At 33.3% G+C, this 10,909-nt stretch overlaps 3 protein-coding genes across 3 annotated transcripts; all 3 read left to right on the top strand.

The window, feature by feature from the left end:
- Window positions 1-1,386: 1,386 nt before the first annotated feature.
- Window positions 1,387-4,184, top strand: LOC107194509 (homologous-pairing protein 2 homolog). The gene is made up of 2 exons (XM_015584151.1): window positions 1,387-1,536; window positions 3,732-4,184. Exons 1-2 carry the CDS (start codon window positions 1,387-1,389, stop codon window positions 4,182-4,184), a joined length of 603 nt encoding a protein of 200 aa, XP_015439637.1.
- Window positions 4,185-7,821: 3,637 nt separating this feature from the next.
- Window positions 7,822-8,417, top strand: LOC107194508 (succinate dehydrogenase assembly factor 4, mitochondrial-like). Its single transcript, XM_015584150.1, has 3 exons — window positions 7,822-8,010; window positions 8,075-8,164; window positions 8,248-8,417. The coding sequence occupies exons 1-3, from the start codon at window positions 7,911-7,913 to the stop codon at window positions 8,415-8,417; spliced, it is 360 nt and encodes a 119-aa protein (XP_015439636.1). The 5' UTR covers window positions 7,822-7,910.
- Window positions 8,418-8,917: 500 nt separating this feature from the next.
- LOC107194497 (succinate dehydrogenase assembly factor 4, mitochondrial-like) lies at window positions 8,918-9,381 on the top strand. Its single transcript, XM_015584139.1, has 3 exons — window positions 8,918-8,990; window positions 9,069-9,170; window positions 9,242-9,381. Exons 1-3 carry the CDS (start codon window positions 8,918-8,920, stop codon window positions 9,379-9,381), a joined length of 315 nt encoding a protein of 104 aa, XP_015439625.1.
- The last annotated feature ends 1,528 nt before the right edge of the window (window positions 9,382-10,909 follow it).

The following is a 10,909-nucleotide window of genomic DNA, read 5'->3' as shown; positions in this document are numbered from 1 at the left end:
TCTTTGATTGGAATATGAATGTTGCTGGAAGTATGAACATTTTCACAGGACAATGATATAAATGGAACTTCAAAACTTGTTTAAGTGTTACAGTGATATTTCGTTATATGTTACATAATGTCAATAAAATTGATTTCCCTGCAACATCCATAATTATTACTAATGTCAATATAACGAAATATCTTTTATGCGATGTTTGTGGTGTAATAAAAATCTGTGTTTCGATTACGTTTTTGATACGTATTACTCACTTATATGTAATAATATAGAATAAAAATATACTATTCGTATATTATGTAATAAATTTTATAAACATATTTAAAATTGCGAACACCTAATATCAAATTTATTATAACTCAAATTTATCATACACGATCTCATACAATAGCCGCCAGTCATTCACTGTCTCGTCTATCATAAATCGTTCCGAAATTCAAACGCGTCTCGGATATGCGGCACTCGTTTTAGTACTGACCCTTATCACCTATGGCGCTGCAAATCGACCAAGAAAAACCTCTGAGTTGTACCCCCGTGGTACCTAGTGACCATGAAACTCGGCCAATGGCTGCGTTCAGAAGACACAACCGTTAAGCAACCGTTGAGTGATTTCACTAGATTTGCTACCGCTCACCCAATACGGTGTAGCGTTCAGAGTAGTTCAGAGTCAAATCTAGTGAAATCACTCGTCGGTTGCGCAACGGTTCTGCCTTCTGAACGCAGCCAATGTTTTGTCTATTATAAATCGTTCTGAAATTCAAACGCATCCTGAATTTCCAGCACTCATTTTAGTACATGAGTCATGTCACCTATGGCGTTGCAAAATGATCAAGAAAAGCCTAGGAGATGTACCCCAATGTACCCTCCTGGGTTTGACTTTGTATACAATTAATAAAAACTCAGGTCATATCTACTTCATTCTGTAATTTAGTCCTTTGATTAAGATAATACTTATGGGAAGAAATTACATGAATTGCAGTTATTTCTGTATCATGTAACAATAATTCAAGACACCGTATCTTGTATGTTGCATATATAGACAGATTCAAATTTTTAATCTTAATACTGTAAATTCTTTTGGTGACAAAATCAATACAACTAGTCAGCTTATGTTCCAGTATTATTAGTTTGAAGCAGTTGTAGGTGAGTAATAGAAAAGCATAGAACGAAGTAATAAGTAACAAGCCATAGTTTCATGTTTTATAGTAGGAAAAAGAAATAAAAAAAAGTAAATATTCATACAGGCGGTAATATATTACAGTATTTTATATAAGTAGTTTTTTGTAACAGAAACCGAATGAATTAAATTGTTAAATAACTACTAGCATATTTATGTTTTTATGAATTCTCTATATAAACCAAGAACAAGTTATAGAATAAGAAGCAAGTATGACAGATACTGTATTTAAATACATGAAAGTACAAAACAGACCTTATAGTGTCAATGATGTAGTATCCAATCTACACAATGAATATGGTAAAACATCTGTACAGAAAGCTATAGAAAAGCTGGTAGCAGAAGGAAAGATATTTGAAAAAGTAAGATAAATGTACTATATATACAGTCAGTTGTAACAGATAATACAATTGGAAAGATAATAACTACTTATGTATAGATAAATTAAAAATGTAAAATAAACTTTGCTCACATGAATTTTTATTTTCAAGAAAATAGATTATGAAAATTCATCTGGTATACATGCACTTATGTACCACATAGTCCATTATTAATTATTTTTACTTAAGTTAATTTTAACAAATTTAGGAACAATGAAAGTCGTATTTTGTAATAATGTAATATAAATTAATACTGGAGAAATAATATACAGGGTGGACAATAACTATTACCACCTCAGATATCTTCGAAACTATAAGGTTCACAGAAATATTTGTTTAACCAAAATTATACAGTACGAAGAGCCATCCAATGGTGCTAATAGATTTTTTGCAGGTGGAGGTACTTTGGATATTTCAAGGTCATCTCCCTTTTTTTTAAATGGATCTGTATGTTTTTGTTTCCGTAGAATGATAGAGGAGCTTAAAACGAGTTTAATGACCTATTATATAAGATCATAATAGGTGTTCGAAATGGTGACCATCACTATCAATGCAACACTGGATGCCTTTCATGACTGATTGACGGGCAAGTCTTATAACGTCAGAACTTCTTGATGCACAGGCTGCAATAATTCACTGTTGCATGTTTTGAGGTATAGTTGGTACTTCTTTGTACACTTTATCCTTCAATGTTCCCCATAGAAAGAAATCTAGCAGTGTCAAGTCTGGTGAATGAGCTGACCACGATATTGGACCACTATGTGTGGTCCAACGATTTTGAAATTTTTCACCCAGTTCCCTTTGCGCAATCAATGAATAATCTGCTCGGCATCCATCATGTTAATACTACATGTCTTCTATCAAAGGACCCAATGTAACCTTAATAAAATTAGCATAGATGTTGCCATTAAAATTTCCATTGATAAAATGAGGACCAATAATTTTATCGTCTGTGATACCACACCATATGTTCACAGACCATTGTCTCTGGTGTTCAACCTGCTGCAGCCAATGTGGATTTTCCGTGGCCCATAAATGCATGTTATGCAAATTATCATTCCCGTGATTTGTAAATCTTGTCTCATCAGTAAATACGACGGTATTATGAAATAATTCATTGTTTTTGATCTGATGACTGTTAAGTCATAAGATACTGTTTAAGCTCATCGACAAAATTCAACCCGATTCATGAAGTCGTTTCCCTGCAATTGTTGGTGAAGACTAACATGGTACGGATGAAATTTGTGACGGTGCAAAATGCGAAGTACACACTTCCTACTAATGCCAGATTCGCGTTCAATTTGTCGCGCACTAATATGAGGATTTGTAGCCAGACTTGCGAGCACACCGATTTTATTTTCTTCGTTACTGGTTTTCGGCGTTTACTTTTACGAACACTTAAAGTACCGGTTTGCCTAAGTTTGTCACACACATTTTTAAATGTTCGACGCGAAGGCAGAGACTGATGTGCATAGCGTTCAGCACACAAGTTTTTTGTCCTTACAGAATTTTGTTGGCATACGCCATACATAAGAAGCATATCGACTTGCTCTTCAAATGGATACATCAAGCCCTGTTGACCAATAGGATACTACTCTTATCATGTTTATCTTATTCTGTAAACTTATTAAAGTGTCCCTCAAACAGTATTCATTTTCAGTGAATTAAACCGTAAACATTATCGCTTTCCTCTATTTTCTGTGACCTTCAATGACTTTATGTAATAGGTCCTTGAACACGTTTTAAGCTCCTCTATCATTCTACGGAAACAAAAATATATCAATCCATTTAAAAAAATGTACGTGACCTTGAAATATCCAAAGTACCTCCATCTGCAAAAAAACTATTAACGCCATTGGATGGCTCTCTTCATACTGTGCAATTTTGGTTAAACAAGTATTTCTGTGAACCTTACAGTTTCGAAGATATCTGAGGTGGTACCAGTTAATGCCTCACCCTGTACATATAATAGATAGTCTTATTAGCTATTATTACAAAATTTGCGTACAGAATGAATGTTTTGAATCCATTTTCTTGAAAGAAAGACCTTGCTTGAAAAAGTTTTAGTTTAGGTTTTCAATCTCTTTTTACATGAGTAATCATCTTCTTGGATGTACCATCTATTACAGAACACTCTGTACATACTAAGCAACATAATTAAGTAATTTTTACCTCAGGTCTATGGAAAACAAAAGGTTTATTGTGTAGTTCAAGATTCAAATTTAGACGTTGAAGAATTGATGAGGATAGATAAAGAATTACAGGCACATGCCAATGAAGTTGAGAGTAAATATCAGGAATTGGACAAAGAGATTAAACTTCAGGAAGCTTTATTAATATCCATAAAATCTAGCATCACAGTTGAAGAAGCACAAAAGAAAAAAGCTGAACTTGAAGAAAATATTAGGATATTGACAAACAAACTGGATAATTTGATGGAATCAAGTGGTATTGAAGATATGAGTGAATCTAAAAGGAAAGCAGAGAAAGCAATAAATGAGTATTCACGGGAATATGTGAAACGAAAACGTTTGTGTACTGAAATTATAGATTGTATATTGGAAAACTATCCTGGTAGTAAGACTGATTTATATAAAGAGATAGGTATAGAACCAAAAATTGTTCAATAACTTCAGTAGTATTCTTTCTACATTTATTTTAATATTATCGTATATACTGTATTTGTACATGAATTTATATTTTTATACTTGAAGTAAGCTTCATACTTAAAATATATTTTTATTAAACAACTGCACTATCTGAAGTGATATGAATAGTTTTGTAATTTAATATTAGTGTACCATATATAATTGTCTATTTAAGTCTATTAGAATAAGTTAGAGATTAGTATCTATAAGAGTATCTATGTAACAAAAAAAACAAAATGTAAAATATATTTTTGTGTATATTGATTGAAGCGTATTTTCAATATTTACTGTTATCTGTGTAATGTATTTATTAATGATATTGTTATACTTGTAGGTAAGGGTGCGTAATTACCACACAGATATGTGGTAACACACGAGTAGATATATTGTTATATTAATAATATCACACAAGAACATACAATGCCATACAATGCCTTACAATGCCATGAGGCTCCCGGGCCGCTCAGCATACCCAGGCCGGACACATACGGTGTCGCGTTTAACTCGCTTATCTCATCACAGAAAGCGAAATGTATATAATACTGTTTTAATAATGTTTTTATTGGTGGAATGAATATTGGTGGCAATTTGATTGCTTCTTATCTCGCGGATCACACGTAATGGATAAAAGATGCTAACCAAGCTAGACATTTGCCATTCAAATATGTTACGAATTATTACGTTTTTCACATAATACCCTAATATTTTATTACGCAGAATGTTTGGAATAATCGATTTATGTAATAAAAGTATTTTATTCCATAATATTTCAATATCATTAATAAAAATAAGATAATTAACTTTGAAAACTTAGAAGATACAAAAAACTTGTTAACATCTATACTTGTAAATTAACATGTGTTTTATAACATGTTATAAAATTAACATCTACTTGCCGAGGCTTCGCTGGGCAGAGCCTCGTCTCCATTGTCACCTCATAAAACTGTCATTTCGGCTCGCTCAACCAGCCGAGCCGAGCCGGTGAATCGTTGGCTTCCGATACGGCTCGACTACCCATTACCACCTACGGCTCGTGGGGAGATTTCGATTCTCGCCGAACGTAGGAAAAGAATGGCGCGACCGACAGAAATTCGAGAATGAAACAATATTTACGTACTAATGTGTGCAACGATAAACCTTTTCTATTCGTACTTGTAATGATGCATATTTACTAATTAATGAAATTACATGCGAGAGATACTTGAAATGGTATTCCCGAGAAACAATATTTATTTATCATTTATTGACATAATTGACGCAGGTATTATATACTTACATACATATTTCATAAAAAGGACGCAAAAACAACAAAATTAAACGGATACGCTCTGTCAATCTTACATTCGTCGCCCAGTGGAGATAGATTTTGTATTAATAACTGATTGCTGTCGCATGCGTACTTAGCGTATCATCTTCACTGCGCCCACACCTGTTCCACTACGCACTACCTTTTTTCTCACAACACACACATCTACCGTACTTCAAATCTGTATCAAAGTTGTGTGTTTGCATCAAACGAAAATGCATACAGCAAGGAGAAAAAGCTAGAAGGATTAACTTATTAGATGACGTGTTTTCATTACTTCGAAAAAATTACAATTGTTGAAATAACGAAGAAAATAGTAAAAATATTAAGGAAGTTCTTTTTTCATTTTTTTTTATGATCTATAGTGAAAATTTTAGACATACCTCTTATACACTTAATTAAGATAAAAGTGGTTAGACTTACAAGTTAGAGTTACAAATAAATTACAAAACTAAAAAACTTGTACTTTCGACTTATAAAGCTGAAGATTTCTTACTACTTCGGTGCCCGGAGCTTGTTTGTTTTGATTGACGAATTTTGTTATGACTGGGCCGGATAATGGTGGTCTGACCTAGGTCACTCTGAAAGTCACCATCGGGTGACGATCGAAAACGAAGAGACAGTAACACTGTTTTATTGAACGTCGACTAGAATGGTCATGAAACCAGCTTTCAATTTCCCTATTGTTATTAAGCAGAATTAGCGATATATATGCTGTTACGCTGCTTTTTGACAACGTAACGCGACCGCTCCAAATTCGAGCATGGAGCGTATTGCATATGGAACCGGACCGGTCCGGCGCACCGTCCTCTGCCCCGCAAAGCGCCGCTCAGAGACGCACTCGCAGGCACACGAGCGCTCCTAAAGGAATCACGAGAACTTGCGAACATTTTGAATAGCGACTAACTGCGTCTTTTACGCGCCAAGCAACTGCGCACAATTACAGGGCTGTAACAAGCGTGAGGCGACACCCGACTCCGGAACCGTTTTCCCCCACCCTGACCAGGAGCCGCCATTGGATATTTGATGTCGGCTGACTATTGGTATTATTTGGATTATTGGGATAAGGGTCTTCTGCCCTACGAGAGGACCACACCGCCAAACAACGGTGGAGGAGCCGACCTCGTGAGGCGACTGGCCGACTGGAGAGTCGGCAAACACCTGTACCAACGGAGTAGAACCACATTGGCACGTGAGGTCTGGAATAGTCTGGATGCACCGGACCCGGGAATTTGCCCACCGAGCGTGGCGCCAGTACGCACACGTGGTGAGATATCGTGTGAGCAAGGGGCGTGGCTTGCATGCAGACAACGGTGGCGCGGGAAACCAATGTCTACTGTAATTCTTTCAATTATTCTACGTGTTTATTGGTGTTTATACGGACCAGACCACCCTGTAGTGAAGTCTACCCGTGAGTCGTGAGTTCTATGACGAACCTTCCGCACTGGTGGAGCCGTCTTAACGTGGGTCGAGTCCTCCGTTGTCGCATATAAATGGATATTTGGTCCACACTTGATCACCATAGCCGCGTATATCTGTGGCGGAGATGTGTGCAGCTAGTTCTACCGCAGCTAGTCCACTTGGGAGAATTTTCGGACTTATTTTCCATATTAATTGATTATAACTTTCATTGTTGTTTTGATTGAACCCATCAAAACATCTCTTTATTAATTCAGGCCTGGTTAGGTCCACATATATGGGTTTAATTACAACCAAAACATCTTGTGCGAGAGCCTTATAATCGTGCTTATAATCTCTAAGTTCACCGTTTGCCGAAGCGCACTGCCAGGTGCACTATGATTCAATTCCCATCGGGCACTTGTTGTGATCGTAATTATAGTGGAAATCTGTGGCCCATATCGCACCATACATTTGTTCCACTGAGTGACAGTTTCTTCGAATTAGTAATCCGTAATATACTGATAATTTATCAATCATTTTTCCTGTTAATTTGTTTTTTCCTTCAAGTCCTTTATTTTTCCTTTTACACACGCAACCGACTTCCCATTCGTTTCTGCACGTGCCCTATGCACTCCTTTTTCGTAATATGAGTATCATCATATCATAAGGGGCCGCATTGGTCTACGACGAAACAACTGATACAGTGACTAGCGGCTGTCAAGCGGCTACCGCTGTACTTATCTAGCCGATGCGCCCGAGCAGAGCGTATATTTTGAACGTCTGTAACTCTGTCATTTTTAATTGGATTACCTTGAAACTTGCATAGAATATTCTCGAGATGTTGTACTTAAAGAAAATGTAGAAAGTGAAAAATCGATTTTTGAAAATTTCTGACTGAGCATGATCCCTTAAGACACGTGTGACGTATAAAAGTGAAAATTCGCGTATTTACCTACCTCTGACTATGTGACTATCTCCAGTTATTAGATACCAAGCAAACAATGTTTAAGGTTATGTTTACTACAAACGTTATAGGTTTTCGTAAATTATTAAAACTACATCATGAAATTGCAACATGTTCAACAAATTTCCTCTACACAAGTAAGTACTTTAAATAGAAAATACGGTGTCAGTATCGTAAGTAATGTGTTATTCATTATTTCAGATATTCAAGTATTATTTGCAAAGAAAGATGAAACTGAAAGTCCAAGAATGCGTGAATTTAGAAACAAATTACGAGAACGAACACCTATAGGTACATTACCATTTAATATGGAAAGAATTTTCTGAAATATCTAATTGTTTGTTAATAAAATAGCATAATGTGATTATTAACAGAAAAATTAGAAGAGCTAGAAGAAGGAAAGCACCCTTATCAAGAGAAAGAGCCCTTAAAACCGTTTCCAAATAATGTAAATCCTAAAACAGGTGAAGTAGGAGGACCAAAAGGACCAGAACCAACTCGTTATGGAGATTGGGAAAGAAAAGGAAGAGTCACAGATTTTTAGTTAGATAATACTTTCTGTGGAAAAATATCTATTAGAGTCCTGTAATGTAATGTAATGTAATGTATATAGGTATGTATATGTATAATTGTAAATTCTATATTATGTTTTACTAATTTAGAAAATTGATGTACACTATAAAGAATGTGAAAAAAATTATTTTAAACAAAGTATTTGCTTTAAACATTTTTCATTTTTTCAAATTAAATACCTTGTAATTTTATTTTTAACATTATCAAACACTTTTATGCAAGTGTAACAAATTATTACTATGACAAATACATTATGTCATAGTGTTGTGTGACATTTTATGAAGAAATATAAATATTAAAATTTTGTGATTTATAAATTTAAAAATTGCATAAACATATTTCTACTGTGTTTTGTTAAAGATTAACAAAAACAGTAATACTGCATAACCCTCCACTCTTTTCCTAAATCATATCATTAAGGTATCCAATAAAAGTATTTTTAATTTGGAGTTGTTTTTACCTTGTGCCAGCATGAACATGTGCAATTGTTTGAATAAAATTTCTGTGAAACCATTATTATATAAATCCAGACAATTAGCAACAAGTATGTAACATATAAAGTAAGATTTACAAAATAATTTTAATTGCTTAATCTTATTGTATTTTTCCATACTATATATAGGTGTTTTATTACAAGCAAAGGAATCAAAAGTAAAAGTTGAAAAGGAGGAATCTCTGAGAATGAAACAGTTTCATAAAAAACTGAAATTGCAACCAATACCAAGTAAACAAAATGTTTCATTTTTACCATCAATACTAAATACTATAAAATTACTATAAAAAATTCAATAACAGAAGTGCCACCAAAAGAACGTTTTGTGGATTTGGTATTAGTAGAAACTGACCCAAACAATGGAGAATTAATAACAAACAGTGAAAAAGATCCAACAAAATGGGGAGACTGGCAACACGGTGGCCGGGTGAGCGACTTCTAAATCGGAAACTGCATTAAATATATTCAAATTTTGATTTGAAGATAAATGTATATCCAAAGTATAAGAAAAAATAACAATCTATAAAATTCAGAAGGTTAATTATAGATCTTACTTTTGAACTGAATGCATATTTTCTCACTTCTATATAAAATTTTATTCCAATATGCTGGACTGTCAATGCTAGGTGAAATAATTTAAATTACTTTTCTTAGTGATCACAAATAAAAAATTGTCACATTATTTTAACAGTTAAAGTAAAGAATAAGTATTAAAAGAAAACACGTTAATGTACACAAAAACTGAGCATAAAATTGTAAACACTTATTTACTACATAACGGTAAAACTTATATAAAGAAATATTTGTTTAAACAGTTATCAATAAACCGTGATATATATAATACAAACTTATAAGCAAGAATATTAATAACACAGCATTTTGGTACAAAAACTGTATCATATATTTTTACACAAAATATATAAAACCTAATGAATTAATCATTAACCTACTACATGTACACATAAAAGTAACGAATAAATTCAATCGATTAATTTTTGCACATGTACTAATTTTTTTCTAAGGAAAACAATCTTTTTATATAAATGGCACGCATGACGCATACTTTTTGATCGCAAGAAATTAATGGAATGTATACACAAATTGGTAATAAACGTAATTAGTTTCATTGATTTTATTATTTAAGTAATGAATTTATTCTCGTACAAACATATTATATTATTTCGATTCATTCTTGATAGTAAATGTTACAGTCAAGATTATCGTTTGTTAGATTTCTCAACAAAATTTTATACCATAAAAAGTTAATTTCGTATTATCTTCTGTACAGTTTAATGGTATTTTAAAAATATTTAAAAGACAATGTTATAAACAAATATTGATTATTGATTACCTTCTTCCTATAAATGTTTTGTAAAAAAGTGAATGAACGTATTATTACATTAAAAATGTTGTATAACATGGAATTAAAATTCAGATACACTAATCCTCTTGTCTACTTCAAATTATTTTTCTAAAGTGCATCATTTTATATTTACAATACAAGTCCATATCGTAGTATGAATACAGGAGTTTTCAAGTCACACTTTTATAATATGCGTTACACAAAATACAAAATTTTGTATGAAAAGTTAAAATTAAAATAGCGAAGTATGTACAAAATGGCGGTCCTTACAATGTTAACGTTTTCGTTCTACTCCTATCAGATCCATAGACGATGTATTGAAAATAATGCTTACAGCATTTTCACTTAGTGAAAATTGAAACGTAAAAGAAATAAAATGTTTTCGCTAAACGTAATTTTCCCTAAATACTTTGCAGATCTGGAAATTATGTAATATTAAATTCGCTTCTTCAGTTCTCTTTAATTACGGCATAGAAATTACTAATGAAATGTGAAAGACAAATAACCTAAATGTATAAATACACTGAAATTGAAACAGTAATTCTCAGTCTTCATCTTAGCATCGACGGACCTGAAAATTGTAGTTTTAAGGTAGCATCGAATATTA

Source organism: Dufourea novaeangliae, unplaced genomic scaffold (genome assembly GCF_001272555.1).
Source record: "Dufourea novaeangliae isolate 0120121106 unplaced genomic scaffold, ASM127255v1 scaffold43, whole genome shotgun sequence".
Taxonomy (NCBI): domain Eukaryota; kingdom Metazoa; phylum Arthropoda; class Insecta; order Hymenoptera; family Halictidae; genus Dufourea; species Dufourea novaeangliae.
Note: the sequence above shows the minus strand (reverse complement) of the source record. Positions and strands in the feature narration are given on the sequence as shown.

Coding starts and splice junctions, on each gene's coding strand:
- LOC107194509 (XM_015584151.1), top strand. CDS start 1,387: ATGACAGATACTGTATTTAAATACATGAAAGTACAAAACAGACCTTAT. Junction 1,537..3,731: donor AAGGAAAGATATTTGAAAAA/GTAAGATAAATG, acceptor TTTTTACCTCAG/GTCTATGGAAAACAAAAGGT.
- LOC107194508 (XM_015584150.1), top strand. CDS start 7,911: ATGTTTAAGGTTATGTTTACTACAAACGTTATAGGTTTTCGTAAATTA. Junction 8,011..8,074: donor AACAAATTTCCTCTACACAA/GTAAGTACTTTA, acceptor TCATTATTTCAG/ATATTCAAGTATTATTTGCA. Junction 8,165..8,247: donor ACGAGAACGAACACCTATAG/GTACATTACCAT, acceptor GATTATTAACAG/AAAAATTAGAAGAGCTAGAA.
- LOC107194497 (XM_015584139.1), top strand. CDS start 8,918: ATGAACATGTGCAATTGTTTGAATAAAATTTCTGTGAAACCATTATTA. Junction 8,991..9,068: donor ATCCAGACAATTAGCAACAA/GTATGTAACATA, acceptor TACTATATATAG/GTGTTTTATTACAAGCAAAG. Junction 9,171..9,241: donor GAAATTGCAACCAATACCAA/GTAAACAAAATG, acceptor ATTCAATAACAG/AAGTGCCACCAAAAGAACGT.